Source organism: Neovison vison, chromosome 9, assembly GCF_020171115.1.
Source record: "Neovison vison isolate M4711 chromosome 9, ASM_NN_V1, whole genome shotgun sequence".
Classification (NCBI taxonomy): domain Eukaryota; kingdom Metazoa; phylum Chordata; class Mammalia; order Carnivora; family Mustelidae; genus Neogale; species Neogale vison.
The window spans coordinates 654,194-667,545 of NC_058099.1; the positions used below are offsets into that span (position 1 = coordinate 654,194).

The window sequence follows — 13,352 nt, forward strand, 5'->3', positions numbered from 1 at the left end:
TCAGCCGTAGCTTCCAAAATCCCTTTAACTTGGTGCAAGTAGGCCTTTTGATCCAAGCTTTTAAGGAATTATGGTTTTCTACATGTCTCCAGAGTGGGAGACTTCACACCGCTCGTCGGCGGGTGTAGACACTCTGGGCAGTGGCACTGTGTCCCTCACTTGCCGGGCAGGCTGCCCACAACAGAGGAGGCCTCCACACCTGGGGCCTTGAGTGGGAGAGGACAGGGGTCAGCTGGGGAAGGTCTTGTCAGGCGATGCGGGAAGTCTGTCTGGTGCACGGCGAGAGATGCTGAAACCAAGTGCTTGATTCCAGAAGCATGGCCTGCTGGGGGCTGGGTCTGGCCACACAGAGGACAGAGAATGAGTTTTCGGAAGGCTAGCGGGGGTCTTGCTGGTCTCTACCAAGCCCGAGCCCGCAGTCCCTCTGTGGAAGCCAGAATGCACAGAGGAAGTCTGTGTCCGTAGCAACCCCACAGCTTGTGACCTGCCCCTGACAGGCAGCGGACTTCAGGTGCACCTGGCCAGGTCCCCGCTTACACCCCCGACGGCTGCTGCTTCCTGGGGTGACCCTCACTGACCCGCTGGGGCCAGAAGTGGTTCCCGAGGACAGTCTTCAGGATGCGATCTCTGCATGAAGTCTGGGACCTCTGGCTTGGTCCTCGAGTCCAGTGAGGTGGGAGGGCCCTGTGTCCCATGGGAGTGGTGTCCCCAGTAGTCTGTGGCCGCCCGTGGATGCCGTGGCCGAGTGCCCGTAGTAGGAGAGATTCGGGTGAACATGCGTCTGCCACCTCCGGACATTCTCGTCCAAGTGAGGAGGATGTGGGCTCGGCGGCTGCTCTGACTGTGCCGGGCAAAGTGGCGGAGAAGGAATGGGCGTGGGTGCCGCGCCTCCTGCTCACGGTCACATGGGACTGGGAGCTTCTGTCTCTGCCCCCAGAGCGAGCCCTGGGCCATCCCGCTGCGGGCAGTGGAGTGACGGCGTGGGTCCCCTTTGCCCCAGGGCCCACCACCCGTCTCTTTTGCCACGTTCACCAGCTGCCGGGCCTCCAGTTCCGTGTGGGCCTTCGTAAGAAAATCGCCGAGCCCGACGCGGTCCTTAGCCCAGCCTGCCCACGAGGCGGGACCCCGGCCCGAGGCGGTGGCTCCCGCGCACGGGGTGTCTGTCCGGAGTCGGCGTCCGGGTGCCTGCGGGAGAGCCTGTGTGCCCGGCGCCGGGTCGGGCCTCCGGCGCCCCGTGTCCGCGGCTGTCCCCGGAGATGGCGCTCCCTGGGGTGCGGCCGTGTAGGGGTGGAGTGGGACGGCAGCACTGCCCCGGGGGCCCCTTGGGCCTCTCGTCCGCGCGCTGGTTGTGCCCCCTGAGCGTGACTCCACGCTGAGTCCTCCTGGGGACCCTCAACACGTCTCCCCGAGTCTTGCCTGGGGCCTCTGGCTTTCCTCTTCGTCTTGGCCCCTGGCGGGGTGAGCCTGTGGCCAATCCCATAGGAGCGACCGGGCCCTGAGGCTTCGCTCGGAGCCGCGTTGACCAGGAACCCGGGGGGAGAAGGCGGCGTGTTCACAATACCCCACCTTCCGCCCTCGAGCACGGGTCTCCGTCCTCTCCCGTGGGCTTCAGACACGGGTCGCGACCTCCTCCACAAGCACCTGTGCCTCGTAGGTCAGAGCTGCCCCAGGAATTGGCCTAAGGGCTGGTGTCCCACCCAGAAACCTGATGGAAGTGTCCTCAGTCCTGCCCATGCGGCTGCCAGCTCCTCGGGGACGCGCCACCCACAAACAGTGACACTTTTCTTCTTTCCTTTCCAAACCTTCCAGTTTCGGGGTTTTCCCTGTTCCCGTCGTGTTCACTCAGACGTTGGCTCCAAGACAGTGGCACCCAGGAGCAGAAGGGAGGCCGTCCTCACCCCGCCTCTTGGGCCGGAGTCGGGCGGCTGCTGCAGATCCAGGCCAGCCCAGGTGCCGGCCCCACAGCCCCTCAGATAACCACAGAGGCCTGTTCCCTTTCCTGTGACACTGTGCCCGCCGGCACCCTTCATTCCGGCCGGACCGTGCACGTCCAGGTTGAACTCATCTCGGCCCGACCTGTGACCCTTTTCTGACAACCCTGGCTGTGGTTTCAAGTTCTTTTTTTTTTTAAGATTTTATTTATTTATTTGACAGAGAGAGATCACAAGCAGGCAGAGAGAGGGGAAGGGAAGCAGGCTCCCCGCTGAGCAGAGAGCCCGATGCGGGGCTCGATCCCAGGACCCTGAGATCATCACCTGAGCTGAAGTCAGAGGCCTCAACCACTGAGCCCCCCAGGCGCCCCGTCTGTATCTTCTTGAGTCACTCTGGCAATTTCTGCCTTTTTCTGGAGCGCGTCCATCCTGCCCCACGTCCCAGATGCGTAGGGATGGTGCTGCTGCTGCTCGTGGGGGTCCCGCCGCGTCCGCAACCGCGTCTGCAGCCGCGTCCACGCTCGCCCCGGTGCACGCTTGTGCCGCCTGTTCCGTGGCCGGCGGGTTGGTCGGCCCGGGACGCGCTTCCAGTGACCGGGGTCTGGTCTGTGTCCTGTTGGTGCGTGTCTTCTGTCACCGATGTCTGTTCTCATCGTCCTCGTCGCCTTCCTAACGCTTTCCCGGGGTTATTTCCCAGCGGAGTACTTACCTCCTTCATTTTTAGCCTCTTACTTTTATGATATAAACATTCAAGATCATAAATTTTTTTCTTGAAATGCTGTTTTCCCTGCATTCTGTCAGTTTTGATATGTAGAACTTGTATTAGTTCGTGCTTCTAATGATCACTGAGCTCCCGTGATAATGGCTTCCAACGTCAGAGAGCTTAGAATTTTGGAGCTTTTAGTTACTTTTTAAAAGTAAAGTTTCTAGCCTAACTATGGGGTGGTAAAGGGGCAGAGTCTGTATACCGCCCGCTCAGGTATTTGTGGGGACTTGCCTTGTACCGAGCAGACGGCCCGGTAGCGTTCCGCGTGGCTTTGAGATGAGAGAGATTCGCTTACACTCGTTTCCGTCTCTCCCTCTCACAGACACACACTTTCTCTCAACAGATAAGTTCATTAATGTGTTTTTCGAGTCATCTGTATCTTGTTTGATTATTTTTCTGCTTCATTCTCTGTGCCGAAGTTCCTAGGACGGTGGGTTTGTCTTACGGTTGTGTCAGAATTTGTTTTATATGTTCTTAAAATGCGTTATTACGTGCGTATGCATATATTTTTTAGAATTATTGTATCTTCCTGTTGAGTGAAATATTTTATAATTATGAGGTAAACCTCTTTGACTCTAATAATGCTCTTTGCTTTGCCGTCTGTCCTACCCCACGTGGGTCTTGTTTCCCAGCATTCTTCGGTTCGTGTCTGTATAACATTCCTCACGTTTTTACTTTGAATCTTCTTTATGCTTGTATATTAGATGTATGTCTTATAAACTGCTTCTAGCTGAATGTAAGAAAAAGACTAGTCTGACAGTATTTGCTTTTCAAATTATTAGTTTAGTCTATTTACCCTCAGCGTAGCTGCTGACGTGCTCTGGGTCCAGTTGGACTACCCCTGACTTGTGCTTTCTGCTGGCTTTACATCTTCTGTTATTTTTTCCCTTTGTTTCTTACTATTCTTTTAGTTTCTTTATCCTTTTTATGTTTTCCTCTCTATTATCTTGGAAGTTGTAAGTTCTATTTCCATTCTTTTAGAGATTGTCCTAGAAATCTTACCATTGTCTGAAGTTAAAGTTAGGGCAGGGAGCTCAGAACAAGTCAGCTTTCTTGTTCCTGCCCAACTTACTTACTAGCACTTTCTAGTGTTTTAACACAGTGTTGTTTTTCTTAATTCTACAAATTAGACATTATCATGTTCGTTTTACGAATTGGGTGGTTTTTGGAGTTGGCGTTGTGTAGATGTGCGCATGCGCAGTAGACCTTGCTCTAAGGGAAAACAGGCTCTTTCTGGCTGAAAGAACGTCTTTTGCTACGTCCTTTCATTGGGCTGTTTTCCCCTGAAAAACCCCTGTCTTTTCTCTTCTGAAAGAGAACGCCGCTGGGTTGGTAACTGCAGTTTGACAGAACTCTGAACATAACGCGTCGCTTGCCGGCGTCCGTCGCCGCTGCCAGTGTCTGTGCGGCGGGTCGTGTTTTCTCTCGACCGTGGCTCGTTTGGCTCCTTCCTCACCTTGACTTCAGCTCTGCGTGTTTACTTGGGTTTTCATTCATCCCCTAGATGCCTGTTTGTTACCACTACGAGGTGACCACTTTCTTGCTCCTTTTCTTCCGCTACTAGTAAAAGATGCAAAACGTACCACGTTCGGCATATCTGAGCGCAGCGCAGGAGGCTGGGGCCCTCGCAGTGTGCTGCGCCCACTGTCTGGCTCCAGACATCCTTCATCTCCCGGAGCAAAGGCTTCGTCCGCTTGGACCATCTCCACCCGCCTCCTCCCGGCCCCGGCACCCTCCGCCCGGCTTTCTGGCTCTATGAATCTGGCCTCTGCGCTGCCTCCTGTACACGGAATCGCTTGTTGTTTGTCTTTTCGTGGCTAGACACTTGGCTCAGCGTGCTGTCTTCAGAGTTCATCTGCGCTGTGGCGTGTGTCAGAATCGCCTTCATTTTTTTTTTAAAGATTTTATTTATTTATTTGTCAGAGAGAGAGCGAGTGAGCACAGGCAGGCAGAGGCAGAGGGAGAAGCAGGCTCCCCGCCGAGCAAGGGCCCCGATGTGGGACTCGGTCCCAGGACGCTGGGATCGTGACCTGAGCTGAAGGCAGCTGCTTAACCCACTGAGCCGCCCAGGCGCCCCAGAATTTCCTTCATTTTTAAAGCTGAATAAATTCCGGGGTGTGGGTGTGGGTGTGGGTGCGCACGCGCGTTTGGGGGCGGGGTTCGCCCGTTCGTCTGCTGATGACCGCCTGGAACACCGGGTTCCTTTCCCCTGTTGACTGTGCTGGGTAATGCCCCGTCCCCCGCGGTACACGCGTATCTGTCCGAGGTTCTGCTCTCGGTTCTTTTGGGTAAATGCCTACAAGTGCAATTGCCAGATCATCTGGTAATTCTGTGTTCAACTCTTTGAGAACTGCCACTGTTTTCCAAAGTAAAGATGCCATCTTTTACGCAACCGTTAGTGCGTGAGGGCTCCATTGCTCTGTGTCCTTACCAATATTTCTTTTTTTTTTGAAGATTTTATTTATTTATTTGACAGAGAGACACAGTGAGAGATGGAACACAAGCCGGAGGAGGGGGAGAGGGAAGAGCAGGCTTCCCGCTGAACAGGGAGCCCGATGCGGGGCTCGATCCCAAGACCCTAGAATCATGACCTGAGCCAAAGGCAGGCGCTGCCTAACGACTGAGCCCCCCAGGCGCCCCCCAACACTTATTTTCCTTAAAAACAGAAAAGCCATCCTGACGGGTGGGAATCTGTATCTCACTGTGGTGGGATTTGCATGTGTCTGATGACGAGTGACGTTGACCGTCCTCTCGTGTGCTTGTCGGCCGTCTGTACGTCTCCTTCAGGGAAACGTCGGCTTAAGCCCCTCGCCGACATTTCTCTGCCTTATCTGCTTGTTTGTTGTTGGAGTTCTTTATGTACTCTGGATAGTAATCCCCGAGCAGACACGTGATTTGCAGGTGTCCTCACTCGCTCGTGGGCTGTCTTCTCACGGCCTCGGCGGTGCTCTCTGAGCTACAGGAGGCCCTTTCTTCCACGAAGCCCAACTGTTCTATTCTTAGTTTTGTCGTCTGTGTTTTGGGTGCCATGTCCAAGAAATCATTGCCACGCCCAACACTGACATTTCCCCACCATGTTTTCTCTTCAGATTTTTGTAGTTCGGCTCTTACAGTTTTGAGTGGCCTCTCGTGGTCTCCGGAGGTAACCCGTGGTCGGTCGGAAATGAGCGGACCGCACCGATGGGGCCGTGTTGGGCGCTTCCGGGCGCGGCTGCCGTGGCCACGTCCGAGCTCCTCCGGCCCTGCAGCCCGCGACAGCTGTCACTGCCTCCCGAGCCCCTTTGCTAGGACACTTGTGGCTCCGATAACTCCTTTGTGTTCTGACACGATGAGACATTCCAGCTTCACTGGGTGCATTTTCTGCCTCAGACCCGGAATCAGCTGTTTCTCGAAAAAGTGCTGACCCCCTCCTCCCTACATGGAAGCCAGCCTGGACGCAGGCTGCTCCTGGCTCCAGGCTGGGCTCTTACCTCCAGGCCCATGCGGTCGCCGGAGTGAGGAAGTACTTCTCAGTCTACACATGTAAGAAACTCACAGGGAAGCCTCCATTCGGGCCTGAAGCCCATTTCCTTAGTGTGAACTCACACCCCTCACACCCCCTCTCCCACCCGGCTCCGGCATGATGCGTCTGTTTTTGTCGCAGCTCCCACGTGCCCGCTTCCGAGGGCCACTTCTGTGGCCACCAGAAGTGCCGCCGCAGGGTTTGCATCCTGGGTCCGTGGTGGGCACCTGGACGCACGGACGCCGCGCTGGGCTTTCGCGTCCCTCGGAATCTCCCCTCTGTGCCGCTCATTGTTTCATCTTTGGATCTGCAGAGAAGGCTTTTTAAATTGTAATTTTGTTTGCAATTATGCAAAATGTTTGTAGGATTCTAAGACCAAATATCTCCAACAAGGCAATGCCCCAGGACTCAGGCTGGGGGACCTGCTGTTTGCTCGGGTCCCAGTCGGGGGCAGCTCTGGGGAACGGGCGGGAGGTGCCTAGGGAGGACGGGGCAGCAGGGGCAGAAGCAGCCCTAGTTGCCAGCACCAGCGCGCCCCTCACCTGTCCATCTGCCTCCTGCACAGGTTGCCAGGCAGGAGGGAAGGATCATCTTGACCTCAGGGCTGCCATCCCACAAGGTGAGGGCCCCGAGGACGGCTCCCACCTGAGCCTCCTCTTGCCAAGGGAGCCTCAGCCTGGCCCCTGGGCCACCCCCACTTGGGGTCTTTCGTGGGGCAGATGGCTGTGGGGGCTGACCCAGCACTGTGGTCCCACCCTGGGTGGGCTAAGGGGAGGCTCTTGGCCCCTGAGCTGGGGGAGGGGAGGTTCTGGGCCTGCAGCCTAACCGCCCCACTCGCATGCAGCTCCGGGCCCAGGTCGGGGCTGCGCGCTGCATGTCCGTGGACTGCTCCCTCAAGGCCCGGCAGCAGGCAAAGGCCGTGCTCAAGCATTTCAACGTGCGCGTCACCCCTGCCGACATCTTCAGCCGCTGCCAGGTGAGTCCGGTGCGTCCCCGGCCTGCCTTGGGCTGGTGTGTGAGTCCTGGGCTGTGGGAGCCACTTCCGCGACGGGCAGGACCCAGCACGTCTCTGGCCGGCCGCGGAGACCACATGCTTTGGGGTTTGTGTTCCTGCCGGCAGCAGCCACCAGGACCCCACGTTTCTCCCTCTTCCTCCCACCCCCACTGAGGCCAGGAGGTGGCAGAGCTCTGGGCTGGCACTGCCGAGGGGGCAGCTCACGAGGACGCCTGTTCCATCCAGGCATTTCCTCCCGTGTCCAGGGCTGGCCTCTCACCAGGCTTCTAGGTGAAGGAAAAGGAGCCCATGGAAGTTGCGTCTGGTTGGGGGCGGGGTTCCCATGTTCGGAGGGCAATGTCCACGGCCACAGATGGCCACTGGGTCTGTCTCAACATCTGGAAAGTTCTGGGTGAAGAAATCGCCAGGTCAGGGCAGCCATGTCCAGGGTTAAGTTTGGGGTCTGGGGCCTGGGTACCGTCTGCTGATTGGGCAAGGGAGGGGGCGCCTGGGAGCTCTGCCCTCTTCTAGCCGCCCCCCATGCCATCCGGCTGAGGGGGAGGTGATGCAGGCTGGGGCCTCCGCGGGCTACAGCGGACAGAGGGCCTTGGGGTCAGTCCTAGCGCGCTCCTGTGGCTCCCAGTGCAGTTCTGGCTAGTCCCAGGATATTTTGGGGGCAGGAGCCATGACAGAATGCCATCCTCCCCAAGCCAGGTGGCTCGGCGGATGCCGGGCCTCCCATCCACGGTGCAGGAGAGGCAGGACCTCCAGCGGGGCCCGTGGCACCTGAACCCATGGGGCTGAGTCAGGAGATTTGCAGCCCCTATGGTGTCTGTGTGCGCCCCAGGACAGGCATGCAGCGGAGTGGGAGGGAGGGGAGAGGGCCCCAGAGCCAGGCCTCAGGAGCAGTCTGTGCAGATCCCCTGGCCCCCAGCCCGCCCGCACGAACAGTGGACAGCGGCTGACCCAGTGGCGGGAAGTGCGCCGTGGGGCCTTTTCCTTCAGTGAGCTCTAGGAGGACAGGAACCTTGTCTGCTGCCTCTCTTTGTCTGTGCTCAAGCCGACAAGTGTTGTAAAGACCCCAGGACGTCCGGGACGCCTGGGAGGCATTTTAATGAGCTTTTCAGAGCCTCTGCTGCTAAGTTTTCTTGAGAAAACAGGAAGTTGGGTAGTTGGGAGGAAACCCCCACTGGCGCCCCGGGAAGCCTCATGCTGGGGAGCAGCCTGACCTCCTTCAGGCCTGTGAGGGCATCAGGCCACCACCCTCCTGCACAGGGAAGAGCGTCCCCGGCCTCGTGGCCCCGTCTGTCCTGTGCGTGCTGTGCCTCCTGGCCCCAGAGTCGGCAGCCCGCAGGCTGATGTCCCCCCTTCCCCGCCAGCCAGGAGGGGCGGGCTGCAGGCTGCTTGAGAATGTCTGGGGGGCTGCCTGCTGTCCACTCAAAGGCCAGGGCACAGAGCTGCACCACCCTGATAGGGGACCAGCCGGTGCCCGGGCCAGAGAGGGAGCACTCAGCCACCCCAGGACAGAGAGAACCTGTGGGGGGTGGGGCGTTCGGAGGTGCTGGGGTCTGTTCTGGCTGTAGCGGGTGGGACACATTCGGGGGCCCTGACGATCGGGTAGGGAGGTGGGAGCACCCGCTGGGTCTAGAGCACCCGCTGGCGCCAGAGCAGAGGAGCGGGACCAGATTCAGGATGCGGCATGAGTCTGTGCTGGGCCCCTAACCAGTGGGTCTGGGCTCTCTGGGGTCTGGTCTGGAGGCAGATGCACCGGGCTGGGGAGGGGCATGGGGAAGGGGAAGCCTCAGCCCCCAGCTCCCTGCTCCTCTGGGGGCTCTGCCCAGTAGTGTCCCCACGAGGCTAGCCAGTTAGGATGGAGACAGCGTCCACAACCTGCAACCATGCAGCTGTGCTGGCCCAGATGCAGAAGGCAGCCTCCTAGTACCAAAAGGCACACAGGGCTGGAGGCATGCGGTGGGGTCCCAGGCAGAGACCTGTGTGTGTGGCCACAGGCAGGGGCTGGCCACCGCGTGGGCAGGGTTGGGGCTCAGGTAGGAGGCTGTGTGTTGGCACCTGCTGGCCTCTGTCAAGAAAAGACCCGGGAATGCCTGGATGGCTCAGTAGTTAAGTGTCTGCCTTTGGCTCAGGTCATGATCTCAGGGTCCTGGGATCGAGCCCCATGTCGGGCTCTCTGCTCAGCAGGGAGCCTGCTTCTCCCCCCTTCTCTGCCTGCCTCTTTGCCTGCTTGTGATCTCTGTCAAATAAATAAATAAAATCTTTAAAAAAAAAAAAAAGAAAGAAAGAAAGAAAGGGCCCTGGGAACCTTCCGGTCCTGGGGTGGCCCATGGCCTCCATCAGAGCTCAGTTCTACAAGAAAGTGCTCTGGCTGGGCCCCAGGGCAGGACCCTCCCTGGGCCCATGAGTGTGCATAAGGACCCAAAACTCCAGCATTACTGGGCCCGGTGGGCAGAGAAGGGGTCTCTGGGAAGCCAGAGTTTCTAAATTTGGACCCAGCCGTAGTCACCAGGGAGGCGACTGGGAAGGGTAGGAGGGCTGAGCTCACTCAGGGTCGGCGAGCTGGTAGAATTAGTGCCAGACACCCAGGTGTGCGTGCCAGGGCTCTGTGAGCCCCAAGTCCAGGCAGCCTCTGGCCACTTTCCCTCCGACGTGCTCCACCATGGCATTCCCGGCTGAACCCGAGGAACTCGCCCTGAGCAACAGCCAGGAACGGCCAGCCTCCCCCACTCCCAGCCCCGTGTTGGGGCGGGGGGATGCCATTCTTGGGGCCGGGCAGGGTGGACCAGTAGCGAACCCCAAGAGGCACAAAAGAGGCGCCCCACAGACACTCCATGGGAATAGCCTGAGGCTCAACACAGTGACAAGCTTGGCTCCGTGGGCTCCGTGTCCTTCTGTGGGCTTCTCGTTCTATGGGGCTCCATGGGGCTCCACGTGGTTCTGTGAAGCTCCGTGTCATTCCGTGGGGCTCTGTATGTTTCTGTGGGGCTCCGTTTCATTGCGTGTCATTCTGCGGGGCTGCACAGGGCTCCGTGTCATTCCACGCGATTTCATGGGGGCCCCGTGTCATCCTGTGGCGTTCTACGGGGCTCCGTGGGGCTACTGGCTTGCAAGCCCATCGAGGCGTCTGAAGGTGCTGTCCACTGACCAGCAGAGAGCACCGCATTCAGGACTGACCCCGGGAGGGCCTCTGTGCTTGGCCTTCAGGGCCCTGTCCCATGCTCCGGCAGGCCTAAGCCCCAACGGGTGGCTCACAGCCTCTGCCGCCCCTGGCCCCGGCTGGAGCGGGCTGCCTCCCTGGAGATCTCCCACTGCCAGGCTGACTTTCCATTTTCCTTCCCTTCTTCATGCTATTTTAGTGCCATTCCCAGAGGGAAAACCCACTTGACACACAGCATTCCCAGAGCACGCCTGGCCACTCTGTGGGCTGGTACGTGGGGTGCAAGGATAAATGTGCGGAGGGAGAAGGCCCAGGCCAGGGGTGGCCAGGGTTGGCCAGGGGTCTGGGGCCACGCCTCACCCTCGCACCCCTGACCCCAGGCTGCGTGGACATTCCACATGGCATGTGCTCCGGGCCCCACAGTCTGCCTTCTGGGGTGTCTGCCCGTGAGGACAGCGTGCCGGGGCCAGAGCCAGGTGGCGGAGGCCCAAAGTGGACAGGGAGATGGCCCACCTGCCCACACCAGGGATTTGAGGGGTCTCACAGGGGGCAGGATTGTGACCCCTGAAGCTGGCGACCTGGGCCTGGGATTGTCCATCAGGAACATCCGCCAAAAGGACATTCCCAGTGCTGTCCACCATGGGAAAATATTTTATCAAAGAAATATGAGTTAAAAAAAAAAAAAAGCCTAAGTACGAACCCCTGACATGGCATGTCTATTTTTACTGTCCCTCTGGTCCCCTCCACTGTGGTGGGGAGCAGGCCGTGGCCCCATGTGGAAGTGGGGGAGGGTCCTGGGAGTCAGTGACGTTGGCCTCCGGAAGTGGGCACCCGGGAGGGGAGGCCTCTGCGGACAGTGACCCTGCCCTAGGGAGCTCTTGGGCGGTGTTGGCTACAGGATCCCCAGGAGGGAGATGGGCCAGAGAGGAGCCCACAGTTGGGGGAGGCTGGGCCTTGGGCTGCAGCCTCACAGGCACCCAGGAGGCAAGAGGGCTGGGCAGGGACCCTGGGACAGAGGTGGACAGCAGCCCAGACTGATCCATGACAGGGGAGGGATGCAAGCAGAGGGCTCCCAGGGCCTGGGGGGGTGAGCAGGACTCCAGGGCGGCCACCCCCCAGCACCCACGCCTGGAACCCAGGGCCAGCCGCAGCACCTGTGCCTGGGCCTGTCCCTGGGCCTGCAGACCCTCCCTCTGTCCTGATGACCAACTCCAGACCAGGGACCGACAGGAAGAGGGGCCACGGCCACTGACCCCGCCCCTCCCCAGCCTTTGTGCTCTGTGGCCCCCAGCCCCGTTCCCACACTCGGTGCCCTCAGGGTCACACAGGCACAAAGGCTGGGGAGGGGCGGCCACCACTTTCTGCGGGGAGAGACCCCGGGCCGCTGGCTCTGAGGCCGCAGGAGGAATGGCCGCGGGGACTCGGCAGGAGGACGGGTCGGACCAGCTGGTGTCCGGCTGCCGCCCTGCCATGAGACATCAAGGACAGTGGGATCCACCAGCAGGTTTTGGCAGGGACTGAGGCCAGCGCGCCCCAGACTCAGGAGTTAGCCAGGATGATGGTCAGCAAGCCCAGCGCGGTTCCCAGGGGAGGCTGGCTCCCGGCTCTCCCCCCAGCTGGTGGGGCCACCCCTCTGGCCTCCCTCCCCTCCAGAGAAGCCATGGGTCTCAGCCAGAGCCCCAGCCTCTGTTCCCACCAGATGGCCCTGGGGCATTAAGGACTTGGACCCCATTACTGCCCTTGGTCTGACCCCGGCCACTTCCGAAAGGTCCGGGGCCTGCCTGACAGCCACACCTGCGCCGTTGACACTGAAGCTCAGCTCCCGATCCATCTGGCGGCCGGCTTCATGCGACAGACAGCCTCACCCACAAGGGGCTCCTGGGTCGTGTGTCCTCACCAGGCCCTCTGCCCCCTGCCCACCCCTTGCTGGGCCATGTTGTCCCTTGGAGTGGCCTGGGCTGAGAGGAGGTCTCAGGGCTGGTTCCGTCCTGTGGCCTTGAGACCTGCTGCAGCTGCTCGGGGCAGGCACCTGGGGAGGCTGGAATGAGAGTCCCCAGCCCGGCCCGGCCAGGTCCCAGCCCAGCACCTCGCTCTGTCCTCCTCCGTCTGCCCGTGTGGCTGGCGCCCCAGGACCCAGCGGACAGTGATTCTGTGGTCCTGACAGCCCTTCCCCCCGGCGGTGTGGGGTCCCCTCTGGACAGGGCTTCTCCGGCTGCACCCCTGAGTGTTGACACGTGTCCTGTCCACTTTCAGAAGGGGTTGACAGGCTTCAAGTTGGACTTCAGAGGGCGCGAGGCACCGCGGGTGGGACGAGCCCCCGCACCAACAGTGCCCCCAGCAGCGCGGCGGGTGGGAGGGGCAGGAGCGCAGGTGCGCGGACATTCGGGGCGGGTGGAGGGTGGGTGGCCCGGACAGTCACAACCATGGCCTCCGTCAGGCCACTGGAGGTGTGGGCGAAGGACAGCAGGAAGGCTCCCCAAGCATGCGCTGACCGCCTCGGGCAGGACGGTGCAGGCCTGGCCACGCGGGGCCAGGGTGTCATCTGGGCTGGTCAGCTGAGGTCAGAGGGGGAAGAGGCCGGGCAAGGCCGAGAGGGCCCTGGGGGCACCCTCAGTGTCACCCTGTTGGGTGACTGTCCCAGACTCCTCCAACAGGAAGACAAGGCCTGGCGCCCCAAACATAAAGTCTGGAGGTGCGGCCATGTCTCTGGGGACCGAGGCCCTTCCCCCTCTCTGCTCTGTGCCTCCGAGGGCTGCTGTCACCGTCCTACTGCCTGAGCCGCGGTGCTCTCCAGAACCCCAAGGCAGCCGGGGGCAAAGCCAGCCCCAACCCGGCCACTCAGTAGCCTCCGGCAGTGCCTGAGCACCCACCTCTGAAGAGACAGGGGAAGCCGGACCCCCTGGTGCCTTCCATGGGGCGAGGAGCCCTGCATCGGCGAGGCCTCCCTGTTGGCAGGAGGAAGGTCCCCCCGCACAGTCTGGGGGACC

At 60.1% G+C, this 13,352-nt stretch overlaps 1 protein-coding gene across 1 annotated transcript in view; it reads left to right on the top strand.

Annotated features, from left to right (window-relative positions):
• Positions 1–13,352, top strand: part of EXD3 (exonuclease 3'-5' domain containing 3) — a 63,236-nt gene that overhangs the window by 39,054 nt on the left and 10,830 nt on the right. Inside the window, 2 exon segments of the mRNA XM_044264355.1 lie at positions 6,765–6,818; positions 7,044–7,175. Coding sequence (XP_044120290.1) covers positions 6,765–6,818; positions 7,044–7,175 — 186 coding nt within the window.